The sequence below is a fragment of the Rhineura floridana genome, chromosome 16 (genome assembly GCF_030035675.1).
Source record: "Rhineura floridana isolate rRhiFlo1 chromosome 16, rRhiFlo1.hap2, whole genome shotgun sequence".
NCBI classification, from domain to species: domain Eukaryota; kingdom Metazoa; phylum Chordata; class Lepidosauria; order Squamata; family Rhineuridae; genus Rhineura; species Rhineura floridana.
Genome location: NC_084495.1, coordinates 18,978,589 through 19,002,109, shown reverse-complemented (window position 1 = coordinate 19,002,109; position 23,521 = coordinate 18,978,589). Strand labels below are relative to the sequence as shown.

The window sequence follows — 23,521 nt, the reverse complement described above, 5'->3', positions numbered from 1 at the left end:
TTTGCACTATAATGCTGATCAATTCACGAGGACTTTCACAAACAAATTTACAAACTGATATGGAGAAGAAAAATGTGGCGTGGGGAAAAGGAGAAACTGGGAGAATCTGAAATTGATAGAGTCCCATCTAAAACCCTGAAGCATTGCTGCCAGTCAGTGTAGAGAATACTGAGCTAGATGGATGAATGGTCTGATTCATTATTAAGGCAGCTTCCTATGTTCCTGTCATCATCTTCTGCTTCACTACCACCACCACCACCAGCAGCTTACTTGACCTGGACATAGAAAAGAGTGCTAAACCGATAGCTCAGAGCTTTTTTTTCTCGATTCAGGTTGTGAATCCCAAGGGTTTCTGCTGTGTTTAGTTGTTGAAGTTATTTATCTGGTCAAATTCTACTAACCATTGAGACTCTGGAAAGCTATTTGTGTGACTTCCAAGTGGTAGTATACAACTTCTTAGAGGGACAAATGGCATTCAGCCACCCAAGAACAAGCAATAACTGTTTTGATGCTCTTAGATGTCTGGGATCCATGCATGCTATGCTCACTCACTGCCACACAGAACATATAACCTACATGCTCAGGTGTGGAACCCCATTCAGTTTGGGGAATCAGGATTGCAATTGCTCCCCGTGAATAAGGAACTACTGGTTAAGTATGGGCCATCAGCTTACATTACCAATCAAGGCTTGGTACACATCACTTATTGCTCCTTCTGATTGAATAGTTTGGTGAGGATTATGGATCGACTTCACCAGGGTCAGCTGCAGCCTCGGTGGAGTCCCAAGGAGATGGTTGAAGTTGACCATCTAGAGAGGAAGAAAAAGTCACAACAAGGTTCCTATAGGTGGCCCTAGATTTTTCCTTGATGCAAGATCACTTCATAACCCTTTGTAATATTTCCTTTAGTGAAATCTTCCCCAGTCTAGTGCTTTCCAGATGTTGTTGGACTACAACTCCCATCAGCAATAAACAGCATGGCAAATAGTCAGGGGTGATGGGAGTTGTAATCAAAAACATCTGGAGGGCATAAGGTTAGTAATGGCTGCTTTAGAGGAGAAGCCGTGTACAAATACAGTAAAGTAATGTAAGAAAGTAATTTGTCCTGTCTTCCTTGTCTGCCTTATTTCATAATTATAATTATCATAACTTAAATGATGTGATTGGAGCCCTTGGATGATCATATCTCAGCCATTCAGCTGTAGATGGTGTTCTGGGATTGAGTCAGATGCAGCAGTTTCTGGCCATGCACATATCTTATGCTGTGGTACTCACAGCAAAATGACTGTGCTGTGGTGGGTGGGGAAAATTAGGCAGAATTCCCAACAGAAACATCAATGGCGTTATAGGGCTTTGAGATGCAGAAGAACAATAAACAGCAGTAGTTATTCCAGTCTAAGCTGGGGAGATTTGGAACGTTTAATCAAATGCCATTATGTAGCAGACTGCTGGATCCTGATGAAGATGGTATGGAAACCAGTTCAGTAATTGGCTTAAGCATAATGTATGGAATTCACTGCCATAGGATGTGGTGATGACCATCAGCCTAGAGGGCTTTACAATGAGATGAGGTGAAAGACATGAAGACATGCATTCTGTCTTTTTTGCATTCTGACGAATACTTTGTGGGACTTTCATCTGAGTACTGGGGCTATAATTAAATAGATTTTTGTCCGGTTTTGGAGGGGGGTTGAGAAGTGGAGGGTTTCCCATTATTTATTAAACGGAATTATTAAAAGTGGCATCTGACACCTAGAAAAATAGGATTGATGAATCCAGGAATGTCTTCAACGTGCTGGAGGGGGTGTCAAAGAATCAGTAAGTATATACATATACATATTGAATGTATTTCTGAATGAAAATCTTGACATTAAAAATAAGAAATTGTAAGTTTTTTGTTAGCAGCAGCAAGGATTACTATTATACAATTCTGGAAAGACCTTAAAGGAGCAAATGTAGATTCTTGGTATAAAACTGTTTGGGATATAGCTCTACTCGAAAAACTAATAGATAATTTAAAGAAAACAAGAGGACAAAGTAAAGGGACTAATTTCATTTCAGTATGGTATGATTTTATCAATTATATAAATCTACAAGATATAAGGATCCCCCTGCCAATGGCATACACATGGATATGGCACTTATTAAATGGTCCAATAAATGAAAGGATAGGAATGATATTCAACAATCCTGTAGGAAAGAAAAAGAAAGGGAACAGTATTAATGTATGAATTAAAATTATGTTAATAATTCACTATGGAAAATCAAAATGTAATATATATAAGAAATACAGGAAGATGACTTTGGTGAGTGTGCCTGAATTTGATTCAACTCTGGAGCAGCTCATCCCACTGAAAGGCTGCCCTGTTGGCTGCCGTTCATAATTGGAAGCTAATTCAAGGTGAGGGCAATGTTTCATCTCTCTCTCTCTCTGAACCAGCTGTGTTCACTCTCACCGATGTTATTACATAGCCAAATGTATTGGCTGTGCGATGATGTTGTTCTTGCCAGAAAATGTTTTTCCTCCAAAATAAAATGACCAAAAAAATGTCATGGAAGCAGCAGTCATCTGAGATAGCGAGGAAACTCATGATGGATCACTGCTAATGTCACCTGTAGGCCAGATAAGGAGGCAGAGGTCATCTGTATGTAAGGAGTGGCACTCCTTCTTTAGGCAATGCTCCCATGTGAATATATTGGGGGAAGGCCTCCCAAATCTTGGGGATGATATTTCACAGAAGAAGAGGGTAAGGTATGTTGAAATTTGGGCAGCAGTAGGACCAGCCAGGCCAGGCCAGTGGAGACCAGCAGCAGTAGTGCAGTGGCAAATTCAGAAGTGCAGGGTCCCTTCATGATAGTCACATCCACACACCTTCCCTCTATTTTTTGATGCTGGGTTGAGAATGAGATCCTTGTTAATGTCTTCTCCCACAACAACAGATTCCCTAGGAGCCAATAAGCATGAAGGGGAGAGAGCTACTGAGAAGAGTCTTCTCAGTGGTCGACTCACCTCTTTTCACTCTGAATGGCTCCATTCAGCAGAAAAGGACAAGGAAGCATGTTAGAAGGCTCTTCTCAGTGGCTAACAGACTCACCTTTCATGCTAATTGGCTGATAGGATGCTGGAGACATAGGGACCATGTGGGGAACCTGCTTCCAAAAAAGTAAGTGATCTAAGATCCCCCAAGACCTCGGATAGACAGTCACCCAAGGTCACCCAGTGAGCTACATGGCTGAGTGGGGATTTGAACCCTGCTCTCCCAGGTCCCAGTCCAACACTCCAATCACTACACCACACTGGCTCTCTTTTCCATTGCCATTTTTTACCTTTTTGATGTTATTCATTTTATTTCATTTTATTTTCTAATGATGGCTTGCAATTTTTTTTATTCAAAAGTAAATGAGCCAGGTAATTGCCCATCAAGTAGACGTCTTTCCTCTAGGTTATTATCTATCTGAGGAGAGGATATGAAAGTCCCTTCCCCCTGCAGTTAAAGGAGGCTTGTGCAGTTGATTTCCCCCCCAACTCAGCTATGTGATGTAATTTTGAAAGTTGGAAACTGAACCCAATATATATTTCAGCCTTGAGTGCTGCTGTCTCCTGAGCTCTTGAACTTCCAATTTGCCTGTCTGAAGTTAAGCAACTTACTTTGCTTCCTCCCAACCCCATCATAAATTGGTCAGCTATTCAGTGTGCTGGTGGCAAGATACTCTTTGACTGCCTAAGGCAACAGTTCTTTACTAAAGTCACAGAGATATTTGGATTTGGAAATCTCAAAAAAATGTAAAGGGGAGACAGGTTAACAATCAACCAATGGATGTGAATAGCTATCATCATCATCTCAACTACACAGAAGTTAAAGAGAATACACATTTCAGCAGTTCAGATCGAAGCTGTCATCATTAACCTTGTTGGTATATTTGCTGCTTTTTTAAAAAACAAAATCTGGTATCAGGAAAAGCCGCAGAAGCTCACAGCAAACAAGATCAGTCCACAAAGATAATGAACTTGCGAACTATGAGGTAGTCTGATGTACAGTTTGCTTTTATTGAATTTCCCACCCATCCCTAGCCGGGGGTGAAGGAAGTTGGAGTTCAACAACACCTGGAGGGTTAGAGATTCTCTTCCTCTTCCCCATATGAACATTACAATAACCAGCTCCAAGGAAATTCATGCAAAGATTAACTGTGTTGAGTATTGCTGTTTCTTTCTCTTCTAACCTCATCCCTATCTTCCTTCAACAGGTGAGATCAGGAAAGATCTTTAGCACCAGGTCCCACCCACAGACACAAAACTCTGGCTGGGCTTTGATCTTTCCCTCCCAATGGGCAGCCTTCACACACTCCTTGTGTTGGCTTCTTGTCTGACCTGCCTTATCCTGAGTGTTTCCAGCCAGCCAGCCATCAGCTTCAGGGACAGCCCCATCCCCTTTGAGGTTCTGGACCGAGATAAAGCTTACAGCCTGATCCAGGCAGGGATCTTCATGAACTCCAGAGCCACCTCCAATCAATCAGGTGACCTTCTTGGAGATGCCATCACGGAGGCCCCACAGCTGTCAGTCATGTGTGCCAAGCCAATGGAAATCCAGCAGGCCTTTAAGTACATTAACACCTTTGTATCTTGCACCATCTTCATGGTGGGCATCATTGGGAACTCCACCCTCTTGAGGATCATCTCCAAGAACGAATGCATGAGGAATGGGCCTAACATCCTTATCGCCAGCCTGGCCCTTGGAGACCTTCTCTACATCCTCATTGCCTTGCCCATTAATGTATATAAGGTAAGGCACCTTGGCCAGGGTTGGGAAAGAGGAGGAAAGCACCCAAGTTCAGATGAATTTATTGCCTCACTGCAATGCACTCTCCTTGGAATCAAGACTTTCAGTGATAATCAGTGCCCAGGCGTTAGCTGACTGCCATATATACCAGGTTGAAGATGGGGCAGAAAGTAGCCCTGTCCAGGCATTCTAATCCCTTGTGCAACATGGAACAGTAGAAGAGGGTGCAGCATCCTCATCCTTGTTGGTAGGGAGCCTTTTCCACTCTTGTAGGCTCCCTATGCAATTAAAAAACCCCAATCTCCTAGGGTTCTAACTTCCTCAGGGGGCCTGCATGAGCAGAACAAGGTTGCCCGCTACAGATGTTTGAGAATGGCCATTGGGGTGAGGGCCAAGGCTAGAGTACTCATCCTCACTCTTCCTGACATGACTTGAATTGCACAAGGGATTATTAGAACACCTGACTAGGGTTGGTGTGTAACGTTAATGAGATGCTTCCTTTGGGGTACAGCTAGGGATGGGAAAGAAATTCAATTCAGTTCAAATTTAAAGGAAAGCCTGCTTAATTCGCACTTAACAAAATACAGGCATCCTTCAAAATTCAGATTGCTCTACATTTTGCAGTGTAGTTCTTCAGCCCAGTAATGTGTATAAAAGTGCAAATACTAGGGTAAAACATATATTTGGGAAAACAGCATACAAAAGTGCTTTACATTAGGGGAAATTGCACTGCAAAAAATGAGCATACTCTGCAAAGCTGTATCCAAAAATGTATCTATTCTGAGAAATTCGCACTAAATTCGCACCTCTGATGAATTTTCTTGAGGACTTTTTTTAAAATTGCAAACTAATGTGGAAATGTGTTGAACTGGACTTAAGAGTGGAAAAATGAGAAACTGAGAGAAACCAAAATGAACAGATACGCCACCCCTAAGCATAACCAAAAATGGAGTGCAGCTGAGTGGCAGAGTAGTTGCTTTGCATGCAGAAGTTTATAGGCAGGACTGTGGAGTCGGTACGTCAAACCTTCAACTCCGACTCCTCTATTTTTCTACTCTCCAACTCTGACTCCTTCATAAATGGCAAATGTATATTATTTATTTATTTTGTTTATTATTTGATTTATAAGTCCAAAAGGGGTCTGGTTTTTTAATCTCTTTTTATGCTTTGGACTCTCGATTCTCTGTGACTGTTTTGTGTATTGCCATGAAAATTTAGAGGGTTGTTAAGCAAGCATTTCTGAGTTCAGGACTATAAGTTTTGTAAGGTTTAATTTTGAAATGAGGTTATGGGAAGCATCAGAATGGCACGGGGGTATTTTCAATTTAACATTGCAGAAGGTGAAAAATCCACGCTGACTATAGTATACAGCTGCTCTCGTGGCTGTATAATATAAACCATCTAAAGAGGTGCCCCCCCTTCCCCGTAAGACCAGGGTAAAATCACACAAGTGCACCAAAGTGCAGAGATGGGAGGTTCAAGAGCATTCAGGAGAGCTCAGGGAGAGCTTCCAAGAGAGAGCATCTCTCTCTTTTTTTTTTTTGCACTGCAAGAGAATATACAATCAAGCTACTGTTGAACATCTGAGAGCCAGACGTTGGCCAGATGCCAGAAAGGCAGCAAAATGAAGCTCTCATATGTGCTCAGTTGGGAAGCCTCTGGGGCAAAATATTTTTGTGAGGCATATCTGTTTGTGTAGGCCCACTCGGATGTTTCAAGTTATCTTGGATCTTTGCCAAGGCACCTCCTGATTTCAATTTATCAGGAGGAGGCTTGGCAAGGAGCCAAAACAGCTGTGAATGTATGGGATGCTGTGAGCGTAGGGGGCTCACTTGAGGCGGGGGGGGCTTTTGTTCAGAAGGGCTTGTTGCTCCTACTCCCTTCTCTGGAATTGGCATTTATTTACACATTTATTTATTTACTTATAATCCACTCTTTGTAAGAGGATATCAAGGCGTTATACAACATATACAAAGAAAATCTGCAAAAAGCAACCATAAAAGCATTGGTAAAATATCAACAGTCTGCATCTATGTTGGAATTGATTTTATTAAGATGTTTTTAAAGCCGTTTTTTAAAAATATGTTTTTAAAGCTGTTTTGTTTTAAGATGTTTTTAAAGATGTTTTGTTTTTAGATGTTTTTGATAGTGTTTTTGTTTGCTGCCCTGGGCTCCTTCTGGAAGGAAGAGTGGGATATAAATTTAATTAATAAATCAATGAAAACAATAAATACAGATTGGTTAAAAAAAGAAAATTCAGATTGCAAAGGCCTGTCTAAACAACCTTTATTTTCAAAAGACATCTGAAAGCAATGCCGCGATGACACAGCTGCCCTCCTCATGCCATGTCTGGATGAAGAGACCTGTGTGCATCGCTTGACCGACAGAGAAAGGGAACATAAAGTTCAGCAGAAGTGTCCCTATTTTAAAGAAGGGGGGGCGGTTTTGAGGAAGACACGAGGTTAGATTAAATTAGATCTTTGATTTCTATGCCTCTTTCCCATGAAGAGACCGAAACAGTTCACAATATGATGAATAGACGCAGCAATTCTGAATGCAATCTTAGGTTGCATTCACGGGAGCTTAGTGTCCAGATCACAGGAAGTCATAGTTCTGTCCTATTCTGCATTGGTCAAGCAGCCAAGGGATGGACAAATCTGTCGATTTCAGTTTCTCTCCATTTCTCTTTTTCTCCCAATTTTAAATTCAGTACATAGCATTTCTGCATCTGTTTGTCATTTATTTATTTGAAAAATTTTTGTCAGCATTTCTCCTAACATGCACATTTTTATATGCAATTTTGCCTAATATACATATTTTTGCAAAACAATTTTGCCTATCTTTTTGTATATTTTCACTAATATGTGCATTTTTACCCACACTTTCCCCTAACATACCCAGTTTTCTATGCAGTTGTGATGTAGGGTGGATTTTTTCCCCAGGAAGTGCAAATTAGATAAGTTCGCATTAACATAACTGAATTTCTCCCCCCTTCCTAGTCAGGCTACATCTGGAATACTGAGGTCCCATCTGCGCTATACATTTAAATCATTATTATTATATCACTTTAACAATCATGGCTTCCCCCTGGGAACTGTAGTCTTCTACGGGTGCTGAGAGTTGTTAGGAGACTCCTATTCCCCTCATGGAGCTATAGTCCCAGAGTAGTTTAACAATCAATCCCTTTTCCCAGAGAATTCTGGTGACTATAGCTCTGTGAGGGGAACAAAGGTCTCTGAACACCTCTCAGCATCCTTTACAAACTATAGTTCCCAGGATTCTTTGGGGGAAACCATGACTGTTTCTAAAAAACGAAATTCTAAAAGCACAATGACAAGCAATTCCAACAAGGAAAAAAGGAGGAAAACAGCAGAAGAAGCCAATGTGGCTTCACATAAAGCTTAGAGATGACCTGAAAACAAAAAAGGACACATACAGGAAGTGGAAAGAAGGCCAGGCCACAAAGGAAGAGTACAGGCAGGTATCACGGAATTGCAGGGATGGTGTCAGGAAGGCTAAAGCTGAGTATGAACTGAGGTTAGCAAGGGATGCTAAAAGCAACAAAAAAGCTTTCTTCAGGTACGTCCATAGTAAAACACAGAGAAAAGAAATGGTGGCACAGCTACTGAATGAGGATGGCAAAATGACAACAGATGACAAAGAAAAGGCAGAAGTGCTCAGTTCCTACTTTGGCTCAGTCTTCTCCCAAAAAAAGGGGTCTAAGTTCATCCTGCTAATGATCAGAAACTATTTTCTACTTTTCATTTGATATATTCTGAAATACAGCTTATGGATAGTTCACTCAATGGGTAAAGAGCTTTGCATTCAAGAAGTTGCAGAGTTAATTTATCAGGGAAGGAGCCCCACATAGCCATAATGGTAGAATGGCCCAACTCCGTGGTGGCTGGTTCCCACTGGGATGGGTAGGGCAGAAGGCAGGGAGGCCAACAGTAGGTGGAGCCAGAGCCAATGACAGGCAGAGCCAAGGAATTCTAGTTTTGTCTCCATTCTCCTCTCCGCTGAGTTTTACAAGGACAACAGTGAGTCTAAGGAGGAGGAAGCTGGCAGGCAGTGCCACCCCCTGGACTGAGTGTAAGTAAGAAGGCATGCAGATAGGGACTGGTCAAGGACAGGCTGAGGCTGGTTGCGCAGAGCCCCATTTGCCCTTATAAGGTAGCCTCCATTGGTTGGACTAGAACCAAGGAGAGCCAGGCTCAAATCACCACCTTACTGGATGACTTTGGGTCAATCACTGTATCTCGGCCTACTCTGCAATTGCAAGGATGGTGGGAGAGTAAGATGGGGTGGCACGAAAACAAGCAGCAAACCACCCTAATAATGTAATAAAGAAAATGAACGTAGCCAGTGGTTGAGCATATGCCTTGCAAGGCAAGGGTTCCAGCTTAATCTCCAAGTTCATCCTCCCATTTACAAGGTAGGAGGGATGGCTAAGGTTTCTGGATAAGGTCCTGGTGAGATGCTCGGGCCAGATCAGAGATGGGGAGCTTGTGGCCAGTAGTAGATGGCATGGTGGGGTGGGGGCACACACCTGGACCTCCTGACAGCCGAGTTGCTGCTGTTTACTGGTAAAGAGAGGGGGAGAGGCAACTGGTAGGGGGACATGGTGCAAACACACCAATGGCATGGCCGGATTGGTTCTGTCAATGTACTTCTACCACAATGATCTGCTCATCACCTCCCCATGCCCTCTGCTACTGCCTCTGGCACTTGGGATGCTGTTGGGCTCCAACTCCCATCAGTCCTAGCCAGCATAGTCAGGGGTGATGGGAGGTGTATCAAAGCAATATCAGGAGGGCCACAGGTTCTCCATCCATAAGCTGGATCAGTGGTGGGGAACCTTTGGCCCTCCAGACATTGGAAATGGAAATGGACTGCCTTCAAGTCAATCCCGACTTATGGCGACCCTATGAATAGGGTTTTCATGGTAAGCGGTGTTCAGAGGTGCTTTACCATTGCGTTCCTATGAGGCTCAGAGGCAATGACTGGCCCAAGGTCACCCAGTGAGCTTCATGGCTGTGTGGAGATTCGAACCCTGGTCTCCCGGGTCATAATCCAACACTCTAACCACTACACCACACTGGCTCTCACACCACACTGACATTGCTGAACTATAGTCCTATCATCCCTGGCCATTGGCCCTGATTGCTGGGGCTGATGGGAGTTGTAGTTCAGCAACACCTGGAGGGCCAAAAGTCCCTGAACTAGGTGGACCAAGGGTCTGACACCATATGAGGCATTTTTATATGTTCATAACTGTGACCTTGCGCTGTTTCTTTCAACCCAAATGACTTTCCATCCTCTGCTATATTTCCATAATTTCCTCTTGGACTTTAGGAGCATAGGAAGCTGTCATACTGGAGTCAGACTTAGCCCATCTAGCTGAGTATGTTTACACTGACATATTGTGTCTCTTCTGGGTTTCTGGCAGAGGTTCTGATCCTTTAAACTCAAGATGTCAGGGACTGAACATGGGATGCTTTGCATGAAGGGCAGGTGCTCTGCCACTAAGCTATATGGTGCTTATTTGCTATTGTGTGTTTTTTCGTGGGAGGGGGATGTTTAACATTTCTACAGCTTTTTTGATGTTTATTTTGGAAAGAGCATGCATCAATTAGGCTTGGAATACCCCTACAGCAAAAGGAATGCTGAGATGGTAGAATGGGATGGCATTTGCATTCTAACAACAGCGAAGGGCCACATTTTTTTCAACATTAAAAATAACTCCTGGAGAAACAAAGCCTAGAGGGCACCAAGTTGGCAAAGGATCACGTAAGGATTTGCCTGACAATTCCTGATGCATGCAAAGAATTAAGTACCAAGTCATAAGAAACCAGTTCTCCGCTGAAATGGCGTGCTAACAATGTGCTTCCTCTCCTTCAGCTGCTGGCAGAAGACTGGCCTTTCGGGGTGCAGGGGTGCAAACTGGTGCCATTCATTCAGAAGGCCTCCGTCGGCATCACGGTCCTCAGCCTCTGTGCTCTCAGCACAGAGTAACAGACCACCTTCATTGCCTCCCATCAAGCTTGGTTAATCAGTTTTGTTCTTTCAGCTGATCCCTTGCCCAGCCCTCCCGAAAGAATGTGTTCGCCCTCCTTCAGTTTTCCCTTAAGCATAAAGGGAGGCAGCAATTAACTCAAAGGTCTTAGAAATAGCATGGAAGCTAGGGATGGATATTCAATTCAGTTCACATTTCCAGCTGAATCCATCAAATTCTCAGTTTCTGTAACGACTGGAGAACCAAAACACAGCCATCCTTCGGAATTCGCACTTGTTCGAACTTTGCAGTGCCGTTTGCCAGCCAACCAATGCGTTCAAAAATGCCTATGTTAGAGGAAAAGTGTGCATAAAAATGAATATATGAGTGAAAATAACATACAAAAATGCATTTTATGACGAGAAACGGTTTGCCAAAATGAGTACGTAAGTCAAGATTGCCTACGAAAATGTGTCTATTAAGAGAAATTTGCCCTAAAATGCTGGAGAATTTTCATTAGGATTTTTTTTTAATTAAACCCACAAATTGCTGCAGAAATGTAGAGAACTGAATTTAAGACTGGCAAAAAATGAGAAATGTAGAGAATCAAACTTGGCAGTTCTTTCCATCCCTAGTGGAAGCACATGTAATCTGATGCATTAAAGTTGAAGCAGGCTTAATTTCTTCCCTGTAAATGCTGATGTTTGGTGTACTACAAGTGTTTTTGCTGACTGCTCAAATATTTGTTGACTAGTCACCAACATATTTGAACAGCATGTATTTGACGTCTAAGTAGATTTGTTTTAAATATGTTAATTAGTCTTTGCTAGTTGTCATTTGAAGGTATTTGGTATTCAACCCTATTTTATAGATGATGTACACTAATATTTAATAACCTACAGCATATGGTGGCTAACACATATTCACTAGTGTTTTATTTAAAGCATTTTAGCTGCCTTTTAGCTGAAAGGGTTCCCAGAAACGTTTTTTTTTAAATCAACAGTACAACAGTTGGGATGGGTGAGAATGTTTATTCAGTTCACATTTCAAGCAGAATTTATCAAAGGTGCACTTTGCAAATCAATATGAGAACTGAAACACAGCCATCTTTAGAAATTTGCATTTATTAGAATTTTGTGGGGCAGTTCGCCTACTAAATAATATTTACAAAAAATTGTATATATTGGGGAAAAGTGTGCATAAAAATGAATATATGAGTGAAAATAACATGCAAAAATGCATTTGATGACATGCAATGCCTTGCAAAAAATGTATGGCTTTGTAAAAACTGTCTACAAAGATGTGTATTAGGAGACATTTGCACTAAAATGCTGGAGAATTTTCATTAAGATTTTTTTTAAAAGAAATTGCAAATTGCTGTAGAAATGGGGAGAACTGAGCTGAAGACTGGAAAAATGAGAAACGGAAAGGCCTGAAATTGACAGATCTTTCCATTCCTATACAACAGTCTATGTTCTTAGGCTTACAATCTAATAGACATGGCACACAAGGAAAAGGGGATGAGGAGGGAGTAGGAAAAAAGCAAGTTTAGGCACCAGCTCTTAAAGTTTTAATGTCCTGTTGGGATGGAAACAAGTTCAGGTCGCCTGATGGAAAACCTACCACTAGGTGACCATTGTTTCAACTTTTCAACATTAATGTATGCTCAGTGCACTAACAGGGAGCCCATTAAAAGCATTTCCAAGCTCTTCCAAAGCCTTTCAGTTAAGTGGATTCCTAAGGCAGCTGGTCTCTCTGTACAGGTAGTGGAATACTTTTGATTCTCTTCTCTTCAGCCTGAAGGAATGGCTGCCATTAAGCAACATATTATTTTATTTATAAACATATTTGTATACCCCATTTCATTAAAAACATCAAAACAGTTTACAAGAAGTTAAAAGCAGCAACAACCATGCAATGAAAACATTAAAACTACAGTAAAAACAAAGGTAAACTATTGCAAAAAGACTTCTTAATTGCCTGCATTAAGCTGGCAGAAAAAGGTTTTCAGCAGGCATTTAAAAGTTAAAACAGAAGGCACCTGCTGAATCTCTGTTGGCCGAGCATTCCAGAGAACTGGGCCGATGACACTGAAGGCTCGATTTCGAGTCGATGTTAAATGAGCCTCACCAACTTGGGGGATAACCAAAGCTGCTCCTGCAGATGATCTCAGTGATCGAGCTGCGACAGAAGGTTACTACGGTTTCCCCTCTCTGCTCTAAACTTTTTTTAAAATTGCTTTGAAATGCTGACTGAATAAAGATCTTTTTACTTAGACATTTACAAATATTCAGATAGTCAGCAAATGTCTGGAGATGATTTAGAGGAATAATTTTTTAAACCATCGCAAATCTTTAATCTTTTGCATGCATTTTAGAGCAATAAGGTCCATCCACTTCCCATGTGGAGTTTTCCCACCACGGTCCCTAAAACATTAGATCTAATGACATCCATAATTTGGAATGCTGCGGGGGGGGTGACAATTAGATTAGGAGACTATAAATCTGAATTTTTGCAAGGATATTATACTTAGGAGAATTTATTTAAGGGCTGTTCCCCCCCCCCCATTCACTCCAGTTTCATTTTTTAACATTTTATTTAGAAAAATGTATCAACTGCTTAATTTAAAAACAAACACCCTCTAAACAGTGTAGATAAAACAATATAAAACAATTATCCACAAAACACAAATGAAAAGAGCAAATGTTTAAAAAACTATACCTAACTAAATTATGTGCGTGGATAGACATTCTGAATTTTAAAAAAAATAGTTTTAGTCAGTGTCTAAAACAGTATAGTGAGGGTAACTGCCTAATTATTATTATTTAAGTGTTGTGTTGATCTGTTTTCTCCTCTGGGCTCCTCCAGGAGATTGGTGAGATAGAAATTCAATCAATCAATAAATATATGAATAAAATCATGGAACAATAATGAGATCAGTAAACGCATTCAAAGCATATCAATAAAGTGGCTGGAAAAAATATTTCAAGTTCCAAAGGCCTGTCTGAACAGTACCGCTTTTAGAAGATGTCTAAAAGAAAGATTATGTGACTCCTGCTGGATTTCTATTGGCGAGGAGTTCCAAAGGGCAAAGCCTCCCACACAAATGTCTTAGTCCCTGAAGAAGCCCAGTCAAGATGCAGGGGCATGGGGAAGCCACCAAAAAATGCCCCATCAGAAGATCTCAGCAATCAGGGTGGAACATAAGGGATCACGGCGGCGGCTGGTGACTCCATAAATAAAAAGTCTTTATTTCCTTCAGCTTGCTAATTAATGAAGCCATCAATCAACCCATATCCTAACTGAGGCCACATGGGTGTGAGGTCCCATATAGACTGCTTCCCCCTGCTGTATTTTCTTCATCCGTTGTGTGGGAGTTTGCAGATCTGAGCTCTTTCATTTCATGTGTTTTTTCCCGGGGTGATCATGGCAGGTACCGAGCTGTGGCCTCTTGGAGCCGGATCCAAGGGACTGGCATCACTCTGTGGAAGGCGACTCTCATCTGGGCAGTGGCCATCATCCTAGCCATCCCTGAAGCCATCGCCTTTGACCTGGTGAAATTGAATTACCGTGAACAGACACACTGGGTCTGCATGCTGGCCCCTGAACAGAAATCCAGCTTCATGACGGTGCGTTCTCACATGTTGAGCCAGCGAATTTGAACAGCCAATAGCATTGGCCTGCATTGCTTATCCTTCCCACTTGGTAGTTAATGGTCTTTGCCTGCATTGCTTATCCTTCCAACTTTTTAGTCAGTGGTCATTGCCTGCATTGCTTATCCTTCCCACTTGGGCTGCTTGAACAGCTGGAGGTTAGAATGATGCTCTCTGAAGCTCATCTCACTCCAGGCTTCATTCCAGGACCACATTACATATTGTATTAAGCATCCTTTTTAAATAATAATAATAATAATAATAAATGCTGCATTTAATGCTGCCATTTTTATCTTGAAGGAAAACCAGCTGTATGGAGACCTGATTTAGGATCAGATTCCTGCTCCAGATGGAGTCTCCTAACCATTGACTTGACAATCCTCCAGAGAGAGAGAGAGAGAGACAGACAGACAGACAGCTCTTTTGGAGTTGTATTCCATCCTCACAGCCACCACCAATCACCAAAACTAAGGTGGTGAAGCTGGAGGAGTGAAGGTGACAGGCAAGGATGTTCAGGACATGAGAGCAGAGCAGTGATGGTCCCTCCCTAATGCCAATCAGCTTGAAGCCAAGGTCACTTCTGAGACTGTTGGCTTGTGATGGTGATTTCCTCCATGCTAGAAACATCAGTCTCCCTTCCAGGGTTGCTGCTTGCAACTTTTATGCCTGGATGAGTTCAGGGAATATATGAATTTTTTAAAACATTGTTTGGTTGGAGAACTGCATTGCAAAATCTGGATAAGTGCAAATTTGAAAGGAAGACCGTGTTTCATTTCTCATGTTGCTTCAGAAAGTGTGAATTTGATCGATTTGGCTTTAAATGCAAACTGAATCAAATGTCTCTTCCATCTCTAGTGCTGACTCACAAAGCTACAGTTCCCAGCATGCTTAACCAACTACATTTCCCAGGATTCTCTGTGACTATTAAAGTGGTGTAATAATGCTTTAAATATGTGACCATGGTGTGTGCACAGCTAACAGATCCCTTTGAGAGGCAGCTGCTTTCAGTCTTCCTTTCACTTCTCTCTGCAGTTCTACAAGGACGTGAAATATTGGTGGCTTTTTGGCTTCTACTTCTGCCTGCCCCTAGCTTGCACTGGCATCTTCTATTCCCTCATGTCATGTGAGATGCTGAACAAGAGGAAAGGCATGAGGATAGCACTCAATGACCACATGAAGCGGGTGAGATTCTCCAGCTAGGGACAAAGGAGTGTGCCGTGTTCCTTGGCTGAGAGACCAGGCTACATATGAAGTAGCCTGACACTGCATCAGGCCACTGGTCTGCCTCGCCAGCATTGTCTGCTGTGTCTGGCAGTGGCTTTCAAAAGAACATCAAAATTGCCCTGCTGGGTCAAGCCAAAGGTCTATCTAGCTCAGCAACTTGTTCTTACAGTGGCCAGCCAGATTCCTGTGGGAAGCCCACAAGTAGGAACTGAAGCTGCATGCACACCATACATTTAAAGCACATGGCTTCCCCCAAAGAATCCTGGGAACTGTAGTTTACCCCCTCCAGAGTTACAATTCCCAGCACCCTTACCAAACTACCATTCCCAGGATTCTTTGGGGAAGTCAGGTGCTTTAAATGTATGGTGTGTACGCAGCCTGCGTGCAAGGTCTCTGGAAGACGTCCTGCTAACTGAGGTCCTTTCACAGTATTGGGGAGCCTGTGGTTCTCCAGATGCTGGACTCCAGCATCAATAAGCTCTGAGAACGGGCCTTGTTGTCTGGGGTTAAGGGAATCCAAAACCTTTGGGAAGCCATAGGTTTCCCAATGCTGCTTTCACTGGAGATGCAGGTATTGAACCTGGAACCTTCTGCATGAGCTATGGCCCATCCCCTGAATTTTAACAGTTTGCCCACATTAATACAAATGTGGGCTTTCTGGCTGGACAGCCTGTCTCCCTCATGCTTATTCATGGAGAGTTGGACAGTCTGTCTACCCCCCCCATGCAACTTGTGGAATGTAACCACCGTTCCCTTGCTTTCAGTTCTGGCCTGCAGTGTCCTAGGGATGTCCTGGTTATACCCTGATAGCAAATGACGGCAGTCTCCAGGAGAAGTTTCCATCACAGCTTCTCAGCAGGAAGAGCCAGTTCAGACTTCAGGCTGGGCTACTTTTTGCACTCATTGGAGCTGTCCCAGGTCCTGCATTTATGTGCACAGCAACTTAGTTTAGGAAACTCCTGCCTGTCTAGACAGTTTGGTGAGCTCCCATGCTCAGAAATGTGCATCACACAGGTTATTCCAGTTAAATATTTGAACTTTTAGCTTGTAATTATAGGGCGTGATGGACGACAGAGAAAGGTGGGTGTGAAACAGCCATGGGGAGGAGTAGGGAGAGAGAACATAAGAACATAAAAAGAGCCTGCTGGATCAGGCCAGTGGCCCATCAAATCCAGCATGCTGTTCTCACAGTGGCCAAAACCAGGTGTCTATGTGCAGCCCAAAGCAGAACATGAGTGCAACAGCACTCTCCCCACTTGTGATTCCCAGCAACTGGCATTCAAAGGCATACTGCCTCTGACCATTAAGGCAAAGCATAGCTTTCATAGCTAGTAGTCATTGATAGCCTTATGCTCCATCAATTTGTCTAATCCTCTTTTAAATCCATCCAAGCTGGTGGCCATTACTGCCTCCTGTGAGAGTGAATTCCATAGCTTAACTATGTGCTGTGAGTTTGCGGGGGGTGGGCTTAATATGAAGATGGGGTTGATGGCATTTATCGACCTCAATGCTGCACTATACACATGCTCAAGTTGTCTTCACCTTTTGCTATTCCTTTATTCATGAACTTTAATGATTGGGCCTGTGTGTTCCAGCGCCAAGAAGTGGCCAAGACCATATTCTGCCTGGTGGTGATCTTTGCCCTCTGCTGGCTACCTCTCCATCTCAGCAGGATCCTTAAGAAGACCATCTATAACCCACAAGATGTCGAAAGGTGCGAGCTGCTTAGGTAAGTTCAATAGCAGAAACTCCCTATTTTCCTCCTGGTTCTGGGACAGAGCTCCATTCTCTCTGAAATTAAAGAGGCTGTTCCCACAGTTAGCATCTTCAGTTTATTTCTTTTTATTTATTTCTTTTTATTTCTGCCCCGGTATAGGCCTATAAGGTCACTTGGATCCAGAACTTGGAAAAGTTACTTTTTTTGAACTACAACTCCCATCAGCCCAATCCAGTGGCTGTGCTGGCTGGGTCTGGTGGGAATTGTAGTTCAAAAAAGTAACTTTTCCAAGCTCTGCTTAGATCATCTAGGGAAGTTCTTCTTGTGGCACCACATCCTACAGAATATCACAGGGCAGTGACCCCAAAATGAACATTTTCCTGCTGTTGCTGTATTTTCCTCTGCCATATGTGAAGCAGCAACCATCAGATTTGCTTTAAATGTCTTATCTTAAATGACTTATCATTTTGTCCAGGCTTTCCCTGACCCATAAGATGGGGCCCTGTTCTACATGTTTGACTCTCTTGGATTTCTTTTTTATTATTATTAGCTTTTATATGCATTCTATGTGTTTTTATATTGCTGTTTTCCTGATTTTGTTTTATTATTTATTAAATGTATATCCCGCCCTTCCTCCCAATGGAGCCCAGGGCAGCAAACTTAACAATTTCACAGCAACAAAAAGAAAACAGCTGAAACAGTTGAAAACAGTTGAAAAGCCTTCAAAAACACAGTTGCAAAGTTTAAAAACATTATTCCATCCAGCGGTCTCCAGCTTGCCAGGAACAGTCCCCTTCAGCCATCAGATGTTGTAATGTTTTCATGATACGTGTTGTTAAATTCAAGACAGTACACTGCTTAGAGATTTTTGAATTAATCAGTATATAAATGCTTTTAAATAAATAAATAAAATGTCCAACCCATCTTTCTATCCCTGCTGGACCCCCTCACATCATATAGTCACAATAAAACTGCAATAAGGCAACAGTTTAAGAGTAAAACAAATCACGCATGACAGCATCACCAAATCAGCAGCCAAACCTGAGCCAAATTGAGCTCGGCGGTAGAACATTTGTCTTGCATGCAGAAGGTCCCAGGTTCGGTCCCTGGTGTTCCCGGGAGGGACCCATGCCTGTAACTCTGGAGAGCCAGCATGAGTTAGTGGAGTCAATACTAGCTAGTTACACTAATGGTCTGGCTTGGGAAAAGGCAGCTTCCTATGTTCCTAGCAAAGTAAGTGCCATGATGAAATGTGTGCACCTAGGCAATCATGTCTGGATGTGATGCCCAAATGTGCAAAGAAAGGAAGTTATCTGAGTTTCATGGGGCAAAGGGTTCTGTAGTCTGAGCACCACTGACGAGGCCTTGCCCTACGCCCTCCACACCTCAAATGGTGTTAGGCGATGGAGCAAGGCCTCCTCTGATTATCTCAGCATGCAGACACGTTCTTACGGGAGGAGGTGATCCTTTAGATCCAGGCCCCAACTCATTGAGAGGTTTACTTTTAATGAAATCAGGAAGGATGGACAGTTCATATCACTGCAATGGGGTCTACCAACATACAAGGTCTTCAGACTCACACATAAGCTGTTGACGCTGCACTTTGGTCACTGAGATTTCCAGGCAAGTCCAGTGTCGAATGTTGGCATTGCCAGGCATCTGCTGAAGCCCACACCTCTGTTAGGGATCCACTGCCAGCTTGTGGAGACTCCTGTGACATAAGAAACTGCCTTTATACCAGGTCAGGCAATTTGTCTGTTTAAGGCAGCACTGTCTACTCACTCGCAGCATCTCTACAGTGTCTCGGACAGGTCTTTCCCGTACCTGCTAATCTTAAATGGAGACAATAGGGGCTAAACCTCAAGCCAGTGACTTACAGAGCATGCGCCCTGAGCCACAGCCTATTCCACAACATTTGCATGTAGAATGCAGATTACTGGAAGCTTTGGACTGAACCCCAAGACTGAAACTAGGGCTGTGCACCAGATCTGGCTGGATCTGGAAGCAAATCAGGCTGATTTGGGTCAACCCAGGATTCATCTGGATTGAGTTGAGGCAACCCCGGATTGCCCTGGTCAGCTCAGGTCCACACAGAGCAATCTGGGGCTGTCAAAAGGGGGTAGTTGAACGGTGAGAAGGGGAGGAAAGGAGAGAAGGAGACACATGGAGGCAGATTTCTCCCCCTCCCTGAACAGCATGTTTAATTTGGATTAAGCCCAAATTAATTTCAGGTGCCAGATCCAGGTCAGGTCAACCCCAGATTGCCCTGGATTGTCTTGGGGCACTCCACAGCACTGGAGTGGGCCCCAAATTGGATTGGGGAGCATGCACAGCCCTCACTGAAGCACGAAGCCATCTTCCTGCTCTCTTCTGATATCCCTGGTTTTCCTTCCCCACCAGCTTCCTCCTGGTCATGGATTACTTTGGCATCAACATGGCCTCGCTCAACTCCTGCATCAACCCTGTGGCTCTCTACTTTGTCAGCCGGAAGTTTAAGAACTGCTTTCAGGTAGGGGGGCAGTTGTGCTTACGGTGGAGCATGGGAAGGACCCTCATGCCCCAGCCAAGCTGTTACTGGAAGAAGAGATAACTCTCTTGAGGCTGCTTCTCTTCCCCTATCTCAGTAAGTTCCTGTCCTTTGCACACCTGCAGTTTTGACACAGAAAGAGCCAGCGCTTGGAGAGTTCCTTTTTTAAAGGAGCTCATTCCAGTCCATGTTTGTCCCTTCACAAAACAAACAAGTGCAGTTCCCATTCGGTTCACAGTTCATCCAAATGATCCTCCAAAAAAAAAATGTCCAGCATTCAGAATGTTTGACTGCTGTGCTGAAGTCTGAAATATACTTTAAAAGGCATCCAAACAAACACCCACACCCAGCGCCCACAGTGGAATGTGAATTCTTTATTTTTCCCAGCAATCATGACATTGAAGTTTAAAGGCTTAGAGAATGAGAATGAAGTTGAAGATGAACTAGAAACCATGGAAAGTTTTACCCCAAAATGAACTTAATTCACACTGAGTTCACCAAGCAAATATGGGAACTACTTTCAATTGTAGTTCAGAGATTTTTGAACTCATTGAGTGAACTTTGTTAAACTGAACTAGTTCATTCCAAGCACTAGAAAGAGCATCATCAGAAGTAATCATTTCATAATAACATTTAGCGCTGGGATTCTTATTTGTCTGTTTGTTACACTTATACCCTGCCTTTCCCAGGGAGTGGTCAACAATAAGATCCACAATAAAATAATAACTAATCCCCATAGCAAATAAGCAGTATCACAATCAATCAGATAAGAGTACACTATAGTAAATATGCTCTTTTGGGGCGTGAGTGTATGTGAGAGGAACCAAAACAACTTTCTTGTCTCAATGTTCATTGAGTCCAAATGTAAAAAACACAAAAACAAAAACAAAACAGATTTGCAATTTTTCAAAAACATTCTGAAAGGTTTCTCAAAGTTGGCATGGAATGTAACATTGGCTCCATCCTAGCCTCGCTTTGGGATTGGGACCTTAGCACAGACATTTATTTATGTATTCATGAGGTATATATCCCACCTTTTTTTCAAGGTGGCATACATTGTCCCCCCCCTCCTCATTGCATCCTCACAACAACCCTGTGGGGTAGTTTAGGCTAAGAGACAGTGACTGGTCCAAGGTCACCCAGTGAACTTCATGTCTGAGTGGGGATTTGAACCCTGGTTTCCCAGGTCCTAGCCCAATATTCTAACCAGTACACCACATAGGCTTGCTGTCTTCCCAGGTCTGTGGCCTAAGGTAGCTCATCTGAAGCCCTAAATGCCTTCTCTCTCTCTCTGGTTTTTTTCCTGAAGTCGTGTCTTTGTTGCTGGTGCCAGAGACCAGTCCTTGGCATCATACCGACAGACGACAAGGGCTCTGTTGGGAAATGGAAAACCAATGGGCAGGAACTGTGCCTTGATCGGAGCAGCTCCCATCTGAAGTTCAGCTCTTCTTAGACACATGGATAAAGAAGAAGAGGAGGAGGCACCATCGGGACTGTGGAGATGACAGTCTGATTAGGTCCTTTGGTTTCCCTTGGGACTCCTCTGGAACTGCCCTGCTTCATTTCATAGGAACCAGCAGTTTCATCTCCCAGGCCAACTAGTTTCCAGAGGAAGCCCTTTAAGAGGTCTTGCTCATCTGATATTCCTCTGCCCCATATTGATTCTTTAATTTCACCCCAAGAATGACCCTTTCTCACCCCCACTTCTGAACAGCTGTCTCTCTCTGTCATAAAAAAATTGGCAGGTTGGAGCCAACCAAAGATGGTGGAGGCTGATCCATAAGTCCACTTTCTTACTTACAATCAAATCAGGGAATGGCCCTGGCTGTCATTGGTCTGGCTCAACCTACTGTTGGCCTCTCTGCTTTTCGCCCCACTAGTCCCAATGGGCATCAGCTACCACTGTAGTCCATGGGAAGGGGGAATTTCAGGCCCAGAGACAATTGTGGCCTTTCCAGGACTTTGTATTATTTTATGTGGCTGGACAACCAGCCAGATGGGTGACTAATAAATTTAATAATAAATAATAAATAATAAATTGTATTTGCTCCTTGAGACTTTCCCAGGCCTCACCCTTCATAAGTGGGGAGAGTGCTGCTGCACTCGTGCCTTGTTTATGAGCTTCTGAGAAGTTTGTGGTTGACCGCTGTGAGAACAGGATGCTGAGCTAGATGGGCCTTGGGGCCAATCCAGCAGGGTTCTTCTTATGTTCAAAGGGAGCCAGGGATGTTGAGGCACTGCAGAGTAGGGATGAGAGGATCTGTCCATTTCAGTTTTCTTGGTTCCTCATTTTTCCAGTGTTAAATATCTGCAGCAATTTGCAATTTTTTAAATTAAAAAAATCTTCATGAAAATTCATCAGCATTTTGTTCCCATAAGTATATATATATACATTTTTGCAAGCACTTTCCTATAATACAATGCATTTTTGTATATTGTTCTTTACTATTAGTTGTTTATGCACACGTCCCCCAATACATGCATTTTTGTAAACACTGGCTGGTTGGAGAACTGCATCACAAAATTCAGATAAGTGCAAATTTGGAAGGATAGCTGCGTTTTGATTCTCATATTGTTTCAGAAAGTGTGAATTGGATAGATTTGACTTTAAATATGAACTGAATAGAATCCCCCCAATCTCTACCATAGAGTGGCGTGGTCTGCCCTCAGCAGACTGAACTGAGAACAGAAGCAGGACACTATTGCCTGAGCAGTACCAACATCTCAGAAAGACCTGGAGGACCCATGTTTCATGGAGGTTTCATCAGCCTGCTTTCTCCTCTTCTATTGGACTACTCGGCCTTAAGGGTGGCTAAATCTTGGCATGAAGTCTTCTTTGATTATTTTGGATTTTGCTACCATGGCTGATATTTCAATGCTTGCTTATGCGGGTATGCTGAAATAGGATAGTGTCCATCTCGTGTATGTGTATATATTGTACAGAAAACCATTTAAACTTGGGCTTCTGTTAGTTACTCACTTGGGGGAGACAGTGGAACAATTACATGACATATTCAAGACTTCATCTTCAGTCCTGTACTCTAAGTGTGGGGAACCTTTGGCCCTCCAGATGTTGCTGAACTCCCATCATCCATTGGCCATATTTGTTAGAGCTGATGGAAACTGTAGTTCAGCAACAACTGGAGGGCCAAAGGTTCCCTACACCTGCTATACTCACTTACCTGGGAGTAGTCCCATTTAGCGCAGTGGGACTTACATCTGAGTAAACATCCATAGGGTCACAGTACGAGTCAACTCAATGCCTCTGCTAGGCGAGATAATGCTGTGATTAAGAATGGAAAGTAACTATAATTCGCTACAGTTTGGCAGGTTTCCATTCGCATCAGGCGGATGTTCAAGGGAACCAATAACATTTGAACCTGTTACATTCATAAATGTGATCAGGTCATGTGCTGGTCCATAGTTGCCACCACCATCCTTCCCCGGGACTCCTTTTCCAAGTCTCATTTCCAAGTGGCTTTTAAAGGATTCCTTTGTAACAAAATGCATTCATCATGATTTTGGATTATGACTTGCTTGTGCTGTTTATGTAGCCTTAATATAGCCATGCTTAATTTGACATTAAAAGATCATTGACTGTGTCTCAAACTTTTATTTATCTGACTA

At 42.8% G+C, this 23,521-nt stretch overlaps 1 protein-coding gene across 2 annotated transcripts in view; it reads left to right on the top strand.

Annotated features, from left to right (window-relative positions):
* The window catches only part of LOC133371190 (endothelin receptor type B-like), a 34,462-nt gene extending 11,555 nt beyond the window's left edge, over positions 1-22,907 (top strand). Inside the window, exons 2-9 of one of the 2 annotated variants that reach the window (XM_061598347.1) lie at positions 4,246-4,781; positions 10,680-10,789; positions 12,317-12,319; positions 14,207-14,402; positions 15,459-15,608; positions 17,246-17,379; positions 19,768-19,876; positions 21,204-21,347. In XM_061598347.1, coding sequence (XP_061454331.1) covers positions 4,326-4,781; positions 10,680-10,789; positions 12,317-12,319; positions 14,207-14,402; positions 15,459-15,608; positions 17,246-17,379; positions 19,768-19,876; positions 21,204-21,347 — 1,302 coding nt within the window. In that variant the 5' untranslated portion in view covers positions 4,246-4,325. Of the gene's footprint in view, positions 1-4,245; positions 4,782-10,679; positions 10,790-12,316; positions 12,320-14,206; positions 14,403-15,458; positions 15,609-17,245; positions 17,380-19,767; positions 19,877-21,203; positions 21,348-22,543 lie in introns of those variants that run through there. The other variant, XM_061598348.1, reaches the window with a different exon arrangement.
* The last annotated feature ends 614 nt before the right edge of the window (positions 22,908-23,521 follow it).